This window comes from Cottoperca gobio, chromosome 12 (assembly GCF_900634415.1).
Source record: "Cottoperca gobio chromosome 12, fCotGob3.1, whole genome shotgun sequence".
Classification (NCBI taxonomy): domain Eukaryota; kingdom Metazoa; phylum Chordata; class Actinopteri; order Perciformes; family Bovichtidae; genus Cottoperca; species Cottoperca gobio.
Window position 1 is genome coordinate 5,517,523 of NC_041366.1, and position 18,201 is coordinate 5,535,723.

Below are 18,201 nucleotides of genomic sequence, written 5' to 3' on the forward strand. Positions count from 1 at the left end.
GACTATTACATTTTATTGTTAACACATTGAAATGATGATTCTCAAATGAAATGTTATGAAAAAATATGAATTCATTGATTGAAATTAAGCAATGTTAATGTTATTGTTAAGAAGTGCCAGTGCCATCAAATAATTAATAAAAGACATGGCCCGAAATATGGTAGGCTATAACACAAGAGTAGCTATTAATGAAGGCATATGGCACAAATTATTAAATGTACAATAGTCATAACTGTACGCCATGCTTTACGCATACTTATTCTGTGTTTGAAGCAGATTGATGGTTAATGTTAATGTTTAACAAACCTAATACCAGTGTATGATGAGTAGTCCATCCATATTTCGATGTTAGTCATCAACTGTTAGCTTACAAACTCTCAATTTATAACCATTGTTAGCCAATGTTGGCTAAGCTAGTGTTAGCTTAAAAACATGAGCTAAACGTTAGCTATAAGGTAATATTAGATGCTAGCTAACTGTTAGGTAAAAGTAACTGTGTGGGAAAATGTCACCTGTTTTAAATTCATACATTAACTGAAGCTGCTTTAAAAAACAAACTTCTTATTAAATCAGTCTTCCACTGTATTAAAGCCATTGTAGTTTCAATTTGAGGTGTCTGCTTGGCAACCTATTTACTCATGTTCATATGTGATAACTATATTGTTAATTAAAACAAATCTTTCATTTACTCTTTGTCCAGGTAATAAACAACCATAAACGTGCTTGAAGTGAGACTGAAGTAAGAAGAAGACAGCAATAAAGAAAAGTTTCATTAATGACATAAAAAAAACAAAGTTTTGAGATACCATGTTTGTTTAGTTTGACACTACCATACTTTTATGGCACTAAGGAAATGTTCTTCCATTTATTTCAGGTACATTTTCAAGTTGATTTATATTATATTCCTTTCAAATTACAACCAATTGGCATGTCCAAATTGACTTCAACACTCATGTTGATTGCTGTTCGCCTAATCCTGTAGTCTAGACATTCAAAAACTGACACATCAGATCTATGACACAAGTTCACCTGCTGGACATTTCATATCTGTCTCCATTTTATGATTTTATTGCTTCAGCCCTGATTAGTTAATGAGATCATGACTATTAGTGGAGTAAAATAAGAAGATAAAAAATTAATTAAGTAGAGTATTACATGTGCGGTATAGCATGCAACCTGTGCCTCATGCAAACATACAACAAATATATCTGTAAATGTAAAACTAACCCGCTCTTGTGTTCCGAATTTCCCATCAGCCACCAGATGCACCTCATAGGTGAAGTTCATGGTCATAGCCAACTTGATGAGAAGATCGATACAGAATCCATAACAACATTGGGGTACAATTGGGCGTCCTGTAACAAAACCAGCAAAAGTTGCAAGTTACAATCACTCTTGAGGAAACACGTTAGTTTTTTAATCCAAAGGCGGCGCACGTAGACTGAACAAAATGCATGACACACTGCAGACGACCACACGCAGTCACACTGTTGCCAGAAACACAGCATACAAACCAAGCATGTCCCAGCATCCCAACAAGCACTCATTCTGAATGGCACACTCAGCTACATGCATACATATATAGATACCTACTGCATATATATGTATGCATCTCCAGTGGGTGTTTGGCGGGTGCAGTAAAAGCACAGTGATAATATAGACGTCCCTGATAGGTTACCTGGGATGGTCTCATTGGGCCCAGTGCAGATAACCTTTTTAATTAAGACTCCATTTAATGTCATTTCCTCATGGCATGTTCCATCCGGTTGAGTGGGTTTCACATACACAAATGGCTCCTGGTGTATCGTCACTATCTACAACAGACGGGACAGAAAGCTGTTTATCACATAGGCAGAGATAGATCCGTTTAGATCCTGAGGGACTTTAGCGAGAGAGAGAGAAAAAATACATGGAAAAACCCAGCAGATACACAAATACCCATGTACAAACTCCCAGATACACATGAACACACAAAGACAGACAGATTAATGTAAAAATAACTGCCAAGGATACAGATCAGAGGTTCATTGCAGGCCTAAGACAAATTTGAAGAGATAAAAGTCAAAGCAAATATATCACTGAGCATAGATTATCTTCAGTCCATTCTGAGAAACGAGTGCGGGCGCACTGTCCTACCCGAGTATATAAGCTCAGGTCCGTACTCTATCTGTGTAGACAAGAATGTCACATTGCAGCAGCAAAGCAAAGGCGCCCTACCTTTAATCGAGTGGACATCTGGAAGCCCTGTGGTTTCTCAGTCTCTCCTCCGGGCCAGATGATCTTCCGCTGATTGTTCATTACCACCTGCGGGGATGCCGCACACACACACACACGTACAGTATCATAGGTGAGTGCTGACAGAAGGCGTGCTGATGATGAGGCTCCAGCACTGTGGGTGAGCATCACTAATGAGTCAGCTTTATATAAGTGCAGCTCAGCGGGTTCTTTTATTTACTTCATCAACCTCTGACTTATGTATCGTACCTGAGGGTTTCAGGAACTTATTATTATCACACCTATCAGCAGCGAAGTGAAGTGCTGATCCTCGCAGTCCTTGTTATGTGCTGTGTTTGCATGTCTGGCCCGTTCAAATAAACTAACATTACTTACTTACATTACCTATAAATGAATATAATTTGACAGAATAATCTTAACATTAGGTCAACTAGCTTTTCACAGAGCTTTCAACCGCATCTCACAGTCTTCATCAGCAGATGGAGATTGAAAGACTCCATCCATTAATGAAGATGGTGTTTTAAGGCCATTGTTGGTGAAAAAAAAAAAAAAAAAAAACTCAACATACAAAGCCGGGGAGGGGGTAATATTCAGAGAAAAAACTAAATATTTCCAAGACAGAAATGTTATGAGAAAAAAAGTTGTTATTGTCTGAGATTATAAAGTTAAACATTTGCAAGAAAAAAATTATATTTTGTGAATCTGAAAAATAGCGCACACACAGAAACAAAAAACAATGATATGAAGTCATTAGAAACACATTGATTGACAGCGTCATGAAACATTGGAATGAGAGAATAAAGAACTGTGATGTATGACAAAACCCCAGTTGGTAGGATGAAGTTTAATATGTCGTCGTACAAATCAAATATATTTCATGCTTTTATTATTTATGCACACCAGTTTTAAAGGCAAACATTTTGAAATCGATTTTCTAGCTATTTTCCAAATTCAGTACAAATTGCGACACTTTGGAACTTGCATGAGATAGATGGAACATTATGTTCTTTTTCTTTTTTTGTCAAGTTATATTATAGTGATATGGTTACACAGTTCTGACAAAGGATCATGTTCATGTCTTTCCACTGATCGAGAGTTGAATTCACGTTTTTGTTATAAATCAAAAACCCAAAAAGGATATCAATAATGGCAACACAACAGGCACTAAAACCTTGAATGTTGTCATCGAGTCAATTTAATTTATGTAGCCCAATATCACAAATCCCAATAGTGCCTCAGGGGGCATGTTGGCATCTTGGTTTTCATATTGAAAGAAATGGAAACCAGAGGCTGCTTGACAGGTAGGTAATGTATCTGAAAAATGAGGTTGTGCTTTGTAAAATGCTCAGCAATGAGGTTTAAAACAACAAAAAAAGATTTCTGCAGGACTCTTGAAGTATTTTGTTAGGTTTCATTTTCATTGCTCCTGCTTGGCATCTATAGTTGAATGCAGTTAACAGTGGACATGGTTCATGGAAAAACATGATTCATTTAAAGGGTACATGATGCTACAACAGTCTATCCTAGGAAAAGCAACTTGTAATTGCATAAGTTTGCAGTCATTTTAATGCTTAAAGAGTAGCTTTACATGTCATAAAAATCTTGGTGTTGCTGTACTCCTGTATTTTAACTTCCTTGCAGACATGTGGGCTGCTGTCAGAGGTGAGACAGACTTGAGAGAGGACTTATGCATCACCGTGTTAGCTTTGGCTGACCTGCAGTGTTTTTGCATTGTCCTACATTAAATGCATTGTACTATAGATAGAAAACTGGAGCTGCATGACCAGTACAAATTTAAAAAAAGATGACTATGCAGAGTAATTATGACGTACACGTGGGCAATGAGAATAAATGATGGAATGAAATGAATTATTATTATTTTTTAATTATAAAGTAAATGATAAACTATAACTGTGGTTCACAGTTGCACCTGTCCGTCAGTTTACCTGTGTTCCATTGTATATGCCAACTTGAATGAGTCGACTCTTCTGGTAGTTGAGTATACTGTAATGGGCGTACTTCCTGTCTCCATCATCATTGAACTCCACACGTCCTGTGAGGCCCTCTGGGTATTTAGATGACATCAGCACCCTGTGGCGAGCAAATTAAAAAGAATAACTGTGTGAATGAGCACACATGTGTCCATGGATATCCTGTGTCAGCTATTAGTAATGCTACAGTGAATTTTATTGTAATGTGTTCATCACAAGGCTCTCGGGTCAGTGCATGTGGTAAAATGACTGAGTATGATAAAGAAGGCAGAGCTGTGATGGTTGGGCTGCGATTATATCTACAGTTTTCTTTCACCACATCTGTTTAAAAGCAATGCATTTATGTTTTGCTACAGCGGCTGAGAAACCACCCTAAGTGGGTCAGCCGAGACTCAGTCTCTTGTCACTAGGAAGTGACAAATATAGAGTTTCTGGTACATTCTGGAAAACTTGATGTGCCTGTAATTCTGTACGGAAGCTTTCCAGTCGAAACTGACACACATTGGGAAAGTGACACCTTTCACATTGCACGTCTGATCAATTGTTAATCTAAATATATTGATTAGTGCAGCTGTAATTATAATTGAAAACGTGCACAACTCAGACTCAACAGAAACTGAGCAAACGTAATTTATATGTTTGAAAACAGCTGTTCTTGAACAAGTCTGGATTTGCATCTGTCTAAATGAAGTCAGACTTATTAAGTTTAAGTTATAGATTTTTTTTTAACGCACAGTGGCTCCCCACAAACATTTCCCTGGAGTGATAGTAAATAAATGTATTGGTCTTGACGTTGAAGCTTTTTTTTTAGGTTTGTCACAATAACTGAATGGTAACACCACTCAACAAACCAGGAATTTTAAATATTATGACACCTTTATCAGATGATAAAGAAAAAGAATTGAAGCAATGTGTTACGTCTGTATTCATACTTACCGTTTAAAGAGAGGCCCTGTTTTCCAGATGTTGGTGTTGCCCACACATCCTCTCGGGGGTTCTGTGATATTCTCCTTCTCAAAGAGCTCCTGGATGGACTGAGCCACCACAGCCACCGCATCATTGATATGCGCTGACTCATTCTTCCCGTTGATGAGCTGGAGGCCGATCAGACCTGAGACCAGGCCAACAACAAAAGATAATCACTGACCTGAGCAAACTACAGCCTCTCTGGATCCTTTTGCAATGCACAAAGTGTAAAACTTATAGGGCCGCCGGTTTAGACATACTGATTAAAGGTCATACATCAGCTGCATGATCCATCTTCGTTGCCTGTTATTCTAATAACTCAGAAAATATCCACATCTTGTCATTTATGAGACGAGGCAGCTGAATATATGGATCATTTTGCTGATGTTGCCACTGATGACCTTTTCACAGCATGTATAAAGAGTCCCTTGAAGTTGGATCTTTTTTTTTGCGCCCTACCAGCTAAGGTTTGGGAATCAACACAGGCAAAACATTATTTGTGTTAGGAATAAACAAAACACCTAAATTTAAACCAAGCAACAATCCAACTTCAGCTAAGTTTTCTGATTGCAACCAGGTCCGTCAGCCTTGCATACTCCTGGAAGAAGCTGCGGTGGAGGGGAAGAGACTGGACATGGACAGGACAACACACGCTCTGCAGGGGTTGGTTGTGTTAGAGTGCCCAGGGGGAAAGACGCTTGACGTTTGTGACCACAAAGTGATAAAATATTGTGAGATACGAAAAATCCACGGGTAGAGACAAGAAAGGCTGTTGTAGCTTACCATTCTATCAGTTATGTGTTGAAAAAACTCTCCCTTTGTAGTTCATTAGATACCAGGGTGTTAATATGGCACAAATAGCACAAAGAACTGGTTTTTGGATTATCCAGGATTATCCCAAACCGAAAGTGTACTGTCGATACACACACCTCATTTAAACCTTTAAACACGTAATGCTTAAACGTTTAAATGCTCAACACACAACAAGCAGTTATTCAGTTACTCATGTAATGTATCCATCGTTAAACGGTTAATTCCTCTAATCCTGTATGTGTTATGATCGACCTCTGAGTAGAGCCGAGGGTTAATTTGTACATTCCCGCTGATCTCTGATGGATGAACATACCGTCTGGCGCCTCGCTCAGGGCTTTACCCGACATCTCCCGTTCGCCCACCAGCCACACGTACCCCGAGCCCGTCATGTTGAGGAAGCGGGCAGCCTTGTACACTGCAGCAGCGTCCTCCTCACTGAAGTTTGACAAAACATTGTTTCTTTGTTTGTTTTACATCACAGCACGTTGAATGAAAGTGAAAGGAAGAAATTCTGTTTTAATTTTTAGGAGTGGTTGATTAATTGACAGTTGTTTGGGATTGTTGCATGTCCAACTGATTTCCGCAAATGACTACATTACATGGATTTATTGATGAGAAATGTCTTTGTATTAAAGTGAGGACTTGTTGTTTAGTTATTTTTGTTGTATTTACGCCTTCATTTCATAGCTGATACTCTCTAGGCAGACAGGAAACAAGGGGAGATAGAGAGGGACATGATACTCCCCGGCTGGAATTGAACCAGGAACGTTCACCCGCTTTGAATGTTATCAGCACAATAAATGGCCGTAATCAGTTGTCATCTGCAGCATAGATTTGAGGTGGTATGGCCCTACTTTACCTCATAGTTGGTTGAGTAGGCCGTTATCATCTATTCTTAAACTGGATCACCGCAGGGAGGTTCAAAATTGTTAGGCCTGACCTCTAGTGGTCGTAGTAATTAGTCAGGTGACCTAAAATAAAGACCAGCTGAAATTATTAGTTGATTGATCTAACAACACGATATTAATCGGCAACTATTTTGATAATCAACAAATTGTTAATGTCATTAATCGCGTACAAATACCCAAAAATATTCTTGCTTCCATCTTCTCAATTTTTGGGATTTGCTGTTTTTTTATCATATGTTAAAAAATTATAATGATAAAGATAATAATAATAATTTGGGACTTTTGAGGACATTCACCTGTAACAGGCATTTTTCCTTGTTTTCTGACATTTTATAAATCAAATGATTTATCGCGTAAATGATCAGAAGATTATTAATAATGAAAATAATTGTTAGTTGCAGCCCTAGTTTAAGTACATAACCTTTATTATCAAACTTGTCTTATTTGCATTTTTTTACCTTGTTCTTTTTTAGATCAGGGGTAAGGCTTAAGCAGATGTGAGGTAAATATGATACCTTAACCAATGCTCCCATTTGGGACTCTATGTGAAAGTTATGCGTAATTTGGGATACAAAGCTCACCTGGCGGACAGGATGATGACTCGGGCCTCCAGCTCTTTGGCCTCCAGCAGCAGGGCAGTTAAGTTAGTCTCCTGGCTGAACTGGAGGACTTTCTCTGCCTGTGATCGGGGCATAAGAAAGGTCAAGCCAGCTACTTTTCCCTACCTTAGACACCATGCTGCCTCTTTACCTGCTTGGTTCGAGCTTGGCCGATTTTGTTTGAAAACGGAAGACAGAGATAAAAAGGAAAGCGATCCAGGGGAACCGGCTGAACTAAAAAAAAAAAAAGCTTGAAGGGAAAAAAAACTTTTGCATTTGTTCGCATGCAAACTGAGGGTTATCAAGGCTCCAAAGAAGGACGTGCATGTGTTAGGTAAGGGGAAGAAGAAGGTCAATGCAACCAGTAACTAAAAACGGGTGAAGGGGGGTGAGGGGGACGTTTTCCCCTAACAAAAAAACTGCTGAAAACCAGGGAAGTGCTACAGAACAGGAGGAAGTAGCATCTGGGAAACGGTTTTGTCCCACACTACGGGTTCTCCACAAAGGAATGGACTTGCAAACTCTTTTTGTGTGTGAGTATGTGTGTTCTGAGTTCATGCATTCCTTTATTGAAGGAGAAAATGAAAATGATAAAAGCGGGGCGCTGTTCACTGATATCTTTTTTGTTTTTCTTTGATGACCGAAAATTATAGATTTTCCATAACAAAATCATTCTTCATTTAAATCATAGGGAAATGTCTCAAAGTAAAAATTAAAGAAAACACGTGCTACCAAGAGAGGAACATTTCTGGGTCGGCTGGTGACTGGTTTGGGCTGGTTTCTAGTTGCTACGTTTGGAAAGTTGGTGGGCGGCGTGCATTGACCATGCAAATATACCTTAGGTCCTCGCTTGTTGTCATAGGACAGTTGGTCGAGGTTTTCATAGTTCCTTTTTTTATTCTGATGAGTAATGTGCACAGAGAAAATATGCAGACACAGAAAAATATTATAAACAGTTGAAAATGGAGGGCAGTAAAGCATTCCAACAAATCTCCACTTTTCTGCTTCAAATTGGGATCTTTAACAGTGGGGCTTGCAAAACATCAGAGATGACCGCTGAAATGCTGAAATCATGGAGATCAAATATGATGAAGGATCAGGGAAACGTATTCAATGCATAAATGATCAGTGATGCCGGTTCAGCTGCATTGATTAGCTGTAAGAAATATTTGGATCAAAGCGCTCTGGCTCCAGCAATAATCAATACAAAAGCTTAGTCAGTCTGCCATCGTTTGTTTCTTCTTCACAATGCTGGAAACTAACATTACTCAAAAGGAAATTGAACATTTAACAAACAAAGATGGCCGTCAATGAGAGCCACCAGATTTTTAACACTAACACACCATCACGTCCAAAGTGTAATCATCTTTTTGACGTCCTAAAAAAAATATGAAGAGCTAATCAAAATGTAAACTTTCAGACGGCTAATCTATCCAATTATCTGTTGAGGTGACTCAGCATTTTCACCAGTGTTATCAACTGGTGTGATCAGACACTCGGTTCAACACATCAAAAGCTAGAAACCAGCATGACATCTACTGCAAATGTTAATTGTATGGATTTATTTTTGTTTAATGGTTGTAAAAAAGTGACTATAGCCGTAATTACCAATACAATTGTCATTTGCAAAACCAAATGGAATCAAAGCAAAAGCTTACAGTAAATAAATCGCAAACACAAACCAATGATTCACTACGAAAATGGAAATGAAGGCTGTAATCACAGCCGCGAATTAATGAATTAATTGAAATTAGTTGAAAGAACATTGAGCTTTCTGCTGTAATTTGAATGGCAGTGACATTCCAAAGTTGGAGTTTGGTCGACGTCACTGCACGTATCATTTCCTGTTGGTATAAAACAGTAAAGTTAGGGATGGGGGAAAAAATCGATACAGCAGAATATCGCAATATTTTGCATATCATTATTGTATCGATACATGCACTCCAAATATCGATCTTTCTTCATAGAAATGACTAATATTGCTAAATCAAATAAACAGTTTTGGTAACAATTGCTTTTTTAGTCCACTGGATGATGCAGAATGTTTTTCTTTTTACTTTTTCGACACGACAGATGTTGAAAAACTGCATTATTTTCAGTTGAAAAAAGCTGATAAATCGCAATGTATCATAATGTATGTTATTGCAATATGTTAAAAATTGCAATAATATCGTATCGTGACTTAAGTATCGTGGTTATTTCGTATCGTGGGGCCTCTGGTGATTCACACCCAGATGTAAAGGACGGTGACACTTGACACTATATAGAACAATAGAATATAAAGATGATATAGTACATGCTGTGTACAATTAGTATGTACTCATTGTGCTGTGACCATTCTACCGCATGGTCACAGCACCATACTGTACACTGTACTGACTCTCAGCTTGAACTATATTCGGTTTCACCATTTTGGATTCCAGTCCCGTTCTGTAAGAGGAGACACTCTGGAGTCCTGCCTGAGACTGGCAGCCATTTTGCAGGAAAACACATCTTTCTCCTTCACAGGGTTTCTTACACAGCTGCCTGGCTCCACGGCTCACACCTCAGTGCACTCTGGGTCTGATTCCCTCCATTCACAAAGTTGACGTGACCATGGCTCAGTACAATAGACAAGCTGACCAGCAAATTCACAAAAAATGCCATCCAGAAACAAATTCCAAATTAAATGTCGAGAGGTAATTGTTAAATCTTGATCCATAACAACAACAACTGAAAAGCAACCATAACACTTTAACTACCAAGTAACTAACGTTCACTCATAAAATGAGGGTGTATAAACCCTTTCCACAAGCACCATCCAGCAGCATTGCAGACAAAAAGAAAACACTTTGTCCTTTTTTACCCAAGAGATTTTCTGAGCGCTCTATTTTTATATCCTTGGCAGGCATTAATATTTCATATTATGTTGGTCACATTTGCACTCACAATCCACTGTGTCCAGAACCTGTGCTGATGGTGACTGTGATCCCCTGTGACTTTGTGACATCGCTAACGATTTGCCACGAGGCTAAAAATAACTTGTCAATTTACTGAGTTTATGCAGGTGATTAGAGAGAATAACACCTCTCGCATCTAATTAGAGCATAATGTCACAACGCTGTCTTCTGCCACATCCAAACTAACATCCATTAACATCACAGAAAGCAGTCACAGCTGTCAATGCATTTACAGTGCAGGCATTTAGCTGACATTGTCCTACAAATAAACATATGAATGAATGAAAGAGCTTGCACAGGTTTCATTATCCTGTCATTAACAAATCTGGATTTATCTTTGAGTTTGACCATGTTTTCACTGTAATTATTGCTGCCCACATTTGGGAGAAATTCTATATCCTGCTCAGGGCCCCAAAATTGCTCATAACTAAAAACATGAGTAATTGAAGCCTTGTAGAACAGAGCTTCCTCAGTAATATGAGATTGGATGCGATGCACAGATGGGTTCATTTTGAGATCCAAACTCTAAATATGCAAACAACTTCCTGGATTCTCATCAAAGTCTTTTAGTACACACATTTATTTTCTCTAGTGCAGGATGTGAATAACAACTAGATGATTCAACAGTATAATTGTTTTAACTGCAGGGATGTGGTTGCTCAATCCAACTTGATTAACCCAAATGTTTGAAATGTTTTCCTATCGGTGACTGCTCATCAATACTGATTCCGCTGACTTAATTTAAACAGCTTCCACTTTAGCTGTAGCTGCCTTCTGTGAATTACCCCGGGTGTGTGTCATATTCAGCGTCTCTCCGGCTTCTGATTTAATTAAATCTCTGAATCAGGACTCATTTCATTGTGCCACACAATTACAGCAATGTGCCCCAGAGAGGGACATGCATTAGAGAGTATGAAAAAAAAAAATCCCAAGGTACTTTTGTCTTTATTATATTAAAAGGATGAAATAGATGGAAGTTGTTTTTTCCCTCTCTCGCTATCGTTCTCTGTTCCTAAAGGGCACACTTCCTCACAGTCTCAAGTCTGTTTTGGCTCAAAGAAGATCAGCATTTCAGTGACCCACATACACTGCTCGGAGCTATACTTAAAATGGATGCATCAGCGGTATCTGAAAAGGCGAAACCATCTCCTGTATCATGTGAACATGACCTAGCAGGGTGCAATAAACACAAGGCTTCTGTGTACAATAATGAAGCCAGACATTCATCACGCACCGAGAGGAAACACCTGACGTCCGCCACGGCCCCGATAAAACACTTCAGTCTGGGATGGTTTGCAAAGCCCCAAGTTAAAGTCCACTATTTGGCTCCCAAATGTGGATAGACACAGGATAATTTGGACTATGGCGAAAAGCAACGTGAAGATGAGCAAATAAACGTACAAACTTTTGTCAGATTAGACCACACTAGACGCTGTTGATGTATCTAGGAATGTTAGCCAATGTTTACACAATGGTGAGAAAGAGATGTGGCCACACAACAGAAAGGAAAACAGTTACATACATAGAAGACCTTTGAGGTTTAAAGACCTTACGTACTCGCGCGCTCACGCTCACGCTCACACACTTGCGGGGAGCCTGGGAGCCGGAGCATCTCACCTTTGTTTCTCTCTCCTCCAACAGGGTCTCGAGCCTCTTTTGAGCAGCGCGCCCCTCGTGGTCGTCGCTCACTATCAAGATGATGTGGTTCCAGTTGAACTCGCGCATCAGGTCGAACCACACATGCGCCTGGTGGGAGTAGGGAGGGACTGTCCGCAGAAAGGACAGGTGGATACTCTAAGGAGCACGAAGCAGGAAGTAGATATTAACATTGTGCAGCTAAATTTGTATTGCATGTGTCATCGCTCAGAACATGTAGAAATAAGTGGACAGAAAGCTGCACAGGGCACATTAAAGTTTATTTAGTCTTTACACCAAGTAGAAAAAGAAATACTTGTGTAATAATGTTTATTTTAACAATGTGAGCAATGACACTCTGGTTTATTCTACCCATCACCATGAAAGAAGTAGTCATTTTAACTGAAACTGTTTGTTTTTCTAACCTTAACTAAGTACTGATCTTTCTCTAACCTTCTGACCCTAGCCACGCCCAAGCCAGTCTTTGAATTGGGTAAGGGTACCCAATTGAGTTTTTATCCTCTTATCCTAACCTTAACCAAGTTGTTTTTGTGCCTAAGCCGAACCAAATCTTAACCATATTGTCGTAACATTATTAAACTGATTCATATTATGTCATGTCCAATCTTTTTGGATATAAACGTATCAGCCAGCATCAGTGTTTCACCTCACTAATGCTCCTGTGGCTGAATGTGAGTATCCAGAGTGAAGACTGTTATAGCAGCTCATAGTTTTAGGAATGACATGTTCAATAATGACATATGGGTGTAACATTTGGGTGTCCACATATTTTTGGCAATGTAGTGTTCTTTTAATACACTAACAAAACAAATATGTGCAATAGATTGAAAGTTGAAAGAGAGCCACCATGCATTAATGATAGAAATATAATTATTTGGTACAAAAAACACTAAATCCAATCACGAATGGACAAACATTATGTAAATAAAACATAAATATGCCTTACTCTATGCACAGCTCCTTTAAATCATTGGATTTAATGTTTAACTTGCAGGATTAGCAGAGAAGTTACTCAAATATACTTTAAATTGAGTTATTAAAGTCCTTGGAATTTTACAAATATCATTGCTTTCATGTGCTTCATAAAAACATAACTCAGGTCGGCGGCATTATTAATGATGTTCTTTCAATTTTCAGCAGGAAACCCATTTAATCACAGCTCCCCTAATGGACAGTGATGGGACGTTTAATCTAGGAAGCTTTTGAAGCTGCCCCAGGGGAGCTCCTCACTCGCTCGATCTGCGTTCACTCTCTGTCTCTTTTCCTCTCTCTCTATCTCTCTTCAAATCTCGTCCATCACTCACCTTGTCTGAGTAGATGGACATGCGGGTGGTGAGCCCTACCACGGGGATGCGATAGAAGCCCGCAGTGTATGAGACAGGCGTTGGAGTGAGGTGGTCATTGGACTGGGGAGGGTGACTCACCAGGATAGCGTAGACCTGCAGAGGCACAGAAGAAGAAAACTCTGTCATTCTGACACTGGCATTAAGACCAAATTGTAACACCACTACTCATAGTAGAATAAAGATTTAATGTATCCAATTTAGACTATTATTTCTTGCTTGCTTTCTTTCTTTCTTGTATCTGTTTCTGATTTTCACAGACAATATACCATAAACATATAATCATATTTAAAGATTTAAAGACATTGCTGGTATCAAGAAAAGATAAAAAATATATGACAAAATATCTGCCACATATTTTTGTTGCAGGCTGTAACAACAACTGGACACAATGCACACAAGACTCCATTAGGTTTATTAACAAGGGGAAAAAAGCATTTGCTATGCAGACTTTATAACTGTATAATATTTATGTTATGAAAAGTTCATTTCAGCATAGTTAAGTAAAACAATCAATCATTAGTTAATGTGAAAACCAGGGCTGGGCAAAAAGTGAGATATGGGCTCTTCTGGACCTCCGTGTTCCCCATCTGTGTTTGGTTACAAGTAGAATAAATGCTAATTTATTTTAAAATGTACACTGTGTAAGAAATGACCTTTTTAAGACAGTGCCTCGAGATTAGGTACAAATGCAAGAGTTTTTTTGTCAGAAATATCACCCACTGATTGCCACCCTGAATGTAGGGCATTAGGGGCCCCTGAGCATCTGTCCGCTTTGCCTGATCTGTAATCCAGCCTTGGCTGAAAACATCTGTTTGTCTACCTCAAGTTAAATTGAATTTGTGTGCACTTTAAATACAATATTTTCATATTTTATTTATCGGGTGCAACCGCCGCTCCTTAATGTTGTATAACAGGTTATAAATAACTTTTTTGAATATCTACATAAATCAGTCAGGGACAAAGAAATAGAAGAGCAAATAATCATTGTCCTTTGTAGGGGCTGGTTTATTCATATGTTTCATTTGTGCTTGCTTGGTTTAGTCTAAGTCTAAAAAAAATAATTTCTATGAGCTCAGCCTTGAGAAATGCCTCAGAGATATGAAGGAAGAGGAATAAAGTTGGCATGGCTGTGTGCAGGCATGGATTACTGGATATGAGCAGCCCGTATGGTTGGGTCAAAAATGAGGTCTATCTTCCAAGGACTGCTCGCGGGCATCTACTCCTCCATCTGCCACATACTTCCCTTCTCAGTAACTGTTGTTGCAAGCCAAGCTCATCTGATAAAACCTTCCATGTCTACCTATTGTGATGGTTGTGTAAATTACAAGAGAAGTGTGAGAAGAACTGAACCATTGTTGGTGCAATGTGTACAGCCATAGGTGGATTGCACGTTTCTCATACTTTGGATGAACATGTGACAGGAGACTGAGTGCGACAGTATTATTCTACAAGCCTGTATTCATTAGAAGCATTACATTAAGCAGGGGACCAAGGACATGAAAGCAGCACTGAAGCTGTGGGTGTTATTTTTTTTGTTGTTCAGCCTCATTATGTGTGTGGGAGAAATAAAAGCGAGAGTGAGAAGGACTTCACGCCCCAACGTGCGGTGACATAACGCTGGAGCTTTTTAAGAGCTATGTTGAGCATCACTCATCATACATTATTTATGAAATATGAGATGTTTGTTAGATCTGCAGCACTTACTGTATACATCTTCCTTGTTGTATGTATTTTTTAAACACGAATTTCAATCTTTATGTTACTGCATCATATTATACAGACTGCAGTGATCCACCCCTGGAGACAAATACACAGAAACTGTCCGCAGCCATGTCGTCCTCCTCTTTTGTCAGAACGTTATTATGTAGCACACACACAGTGAAAGCCAAGTAGTTCATTGTAAATGACGTATAGTGCACATTTTCACTCCTCACTGGTTCCTTTGCAGTTCAGTAGATCTGCAGCTGTGTGTCCTGGAAATGTATACTTGCCCTCTCATCCGACATATGCCCCGAACCAAAGCCTATTTCTGGATGTCTATAAAACAGATGGTTCTGTGGGGACTTCACTGTATTAGCACTATACAAAGTAGATTTATGTGTGGGTCATAGTGTAGAGTGGATGCCAAATTGGACAAATGTCAGGCCTTTAATGATATATGGGCTGATTCCTATTAGTGTATGTTAATGCTGAATGGACAGCTAGTCTGCTAATGTGAGGAGAAATATAAAACACTTTAGTCTGGATTCACAGCTCAAGACTAATGATAATGGCATGACAACCATTCTGGTCTTACATTGGCCCTTGAGTAAGAAAACACACCTGAACATAGCATGTAGGTCATGTTTCCTATAGGAAACAACTTTCTGTTGCAAGGTTTTGTTCTTCCAATACACTCTGATGCATCCAACACCAAACCGGTTTTACATTTATGTGGAGGTGTGCATGCATCATATGTAGCCTATGATTCATTTGCTTTAGCGCCCATGCATGCAGAGGTGTCAGTGAAACTACCTGACTGGAGATGAGGTCCTCGCACACGGAGAGAGCCATCTGGATGGCATTGGGTTTATGCGTGACAGAGATGGCAGTCAGCTTGAATTTATCCCTGCCGTAGACAAGGTTGGCCTGGGTCACAGCATCTTTGAAGACCTGCTCATATCTCTTCTGGCTCAGCACGGCCCCGATGTTCACGATCTTCGGCTCGCATCCTGCCCGCGCGCAGGAGCACGAGAAGAGCACCGCTAGCAGAAACAGACGCATCGTGTGGACCACCAAACAGCACAGTGCAGCCTGGTCGCTTTTCTCCCCAGCTCCTCGGCTCCACCAGCTTCTGGACGGCAGCACGGCTCAGCCAGTTGAATGCACAACTGCGGGCACGATCCAGGTGGGTGGTGTGAGCGAGGGGGGGAGGCCAGAAGAGGAAGGAGAAGACTAAAAAAAAAAAGGTGGATTTATGTGCAATGCGGAGGAATGTGCATGCTCATATTAAGGGCAGGCTGTCAACTAGGGACGTTCAACCCGCATTGTCCATCTTTTTTTTTTTGCTCTCCTCTGCAGAAATTCTCAAACCTTCCTGCAGTTAAGCAGAAATAGTTCAACCATTGTCCAAGCCTCCATGCGGCTTCTTCTCCGGGGCGTGTGTCGCTCCCTCCAGCCGCTTCTCAGTGCGCTGAGTGCGGACTGATCACCGCGATGCGTTGCTGGCTGGTCGCACAGAGCTGAGCGGCTGCTGTCCTTGGTGCTGACAGCTGTGCATGCGCGCCGCGGTGCTACTGCGCGTTCCCGCCGTATCGTATCGGCTCCCCACTCCTGGTTTTGCGCGTTGGCGTGCTGCTGCTGCTGCTGAGGAGGAGGAGGAGGAGGAGGAGGAGGAGGAGGAGGAGGAGGAGGAGGAGGAGGAGGATGATGGTGATGCGGGAGTGGAAGCTGATCGTATGAAATATAAATGAACCTACTTGTTTAAAATCCACTCGACCAAAAAGCTAGTCATAACATGGCATTAAAGGGAAGATGAGTGAGGGTAACATGTGTAACATACCTGCAGGGTGTAGATAGCCTGCGAAATTAATTCAGATTGATACGTGGGCTTTGTTAATGCGGCTGATTTGTAATGACTAAAATAGCCTGATTGCACAAGAGCAGATGGAGAGAGGAGGGAGAAGTGTTTATTCCAATTTAGCGGGTTTCTGGTCAGAGTTGAGCCAGGCTCTTATGTGACTTGTTTTTTTTCTCCAAGCTGAAAGGAGAGTCGGATTTGTCGCGTAGATCTCTCTGCGTAAAGAGGACCATACTCTTCTTTGGACAACCTGCCTTGTGTCTGTATAATAATGTGTGTAGATACGGAATAAAACCAGCCTGTGGTGTGGAGGCTGTTGTGTAATGTCTAAACCTGCGCTTTGGAGTGTTTCAGTAACTGTTTGCAGCATCCCTGCAGCAAGACATACATGAGCTGAATCAACCTCCTGGTTACCTAGGAAACAAGACTTTTTTTTTTTTTTTTGAAAACACGCGCGCGCACACACAAAGGGGGTCTTTACATGGAGGAAATATTCCCTGACAAGCCGACAGTGAGTTTATTCATCACAGGAGCAAACGTCGAAATAAATGATTTTAACAAAACGAACATGCACACTCAAATACAAAAGGATAAAATGACAGTTATAGACTCATTGTGTGAACTACTCCAACAAGCGTTTATCATTTAATTTTGATTATTAATAGTCACGTATTTGAATATTTATCCTGAAGGGGGTTTGTGTTGATTCCGACTGATGTCAACAATTCCTGAGATTGAAAAAAAGGTGTTTTGGAAATGAGGCCAGTATAAAATCATCGAACAGTGTTCTGAATAATAAATCACACAGCACTGTGGTGTCTCTGTGTCGCACTGAGCTGTTAAATTAATCACAAGGCTGAAGGACTCAACAGTCATCAGCTGCTGGCTGTGTGCTCCCATAATGAGCTTGTCTCAAATTAAATTTTGTGAGGTTGTTTTTAAGTTAAGACAACAAATATGTGATTTATGTGCACTGTTAAACTACATAGATTTATGGGTAGCTGGCTAAATAAATCTTCACCTTACTTTTAACATTTAACTGTTGTGGATAACAGAAAACCTGCATTTTGATGTGTGTAGTTAAAACCACATCTTACTATTTTTACAAGCAGATGAAGTTTGCTCAAAATAAATGTTTACAAAGCATCGCTGTCTTATGTATCTCCAAAGAATCGTCAAAATGTAAACC

At 39.9% G+C, this 18,201-nt stretch overlaps 1 protein-coding gene across 8 annotated transcripts in view; it reads right to left on the minus strand.

Annotated features, from left to right (window-relative positions):
- Nucleotides 1–16,772, minus strand: part of grin1a (glutamate receptor, ionotropic, N-methyl D-aspartate 1a) — a 32,609-nt gene extending 15,837 nt beyond the window's left edge. For 2 of the 8 annotated variants that reach the window (XM_029445411.1, XM_029445410.1), the window contains exons 1-11: nucleotides 15,968–16,297; nucleotides 13,412–13,546; nucleotides 12,069–12,245; nucleotides 8,350–8,412; nucleotides 7,495–7,592; nucleotides 6,319–6,440; nucleotides 5,163–5,337; nucleotides 4,182–4,326; nucleotides 2,218–2,304; nucleotides 1,679–1,814; nucleotides 1,228–1,355 (exon numbers count right to left, since the gene is read on the minus strand). In XM_029445411.1, the coding sequence (XP_029301271.1) occupies nucleotides 1,228–1,355; nucleotides 1,679–1,814; nucleotides 2,218–2,304; nucleotides 4,182–4,326; nucleotides 5,163–5,337; nucleotides 6,319–6,440; nucleotides 7,495–7,592; nucleotides 8,350–8,412; nucleotides 12,069–12,245; nucleotides 13,412–13,546; nucleotides 15,968–16,216 (1,515 nt within the window). In that variant the 5' untranslated portion in view covers nucleotides 16,217–16,297. Of the gene's footprint in view, nucleotides 1–1,227; nucleotides 1,356–1,666; nucleotides 1,815–2,217; nucleotides 2,305–4,181; nucleotides 4,327–5,162; nucleotides 5,338–6,318; nucleotides 6,441–7,494; nucleotides 7,593–8,349; nucleotides 8,413–12,068; nucleotides 12,246–13,411; nucleotides 13,547–15,967 lie in introns of all 8 variants that reach the window. The other 6 variants (XM_029445405.1, XM_029445406.1, XM_029445409.1 and 3 more) reach the window with 6 other exon arrangements.
- Between the last annotated feature and the right edge of the window lie 1,429 nt (nucleotides 16,773–18,201).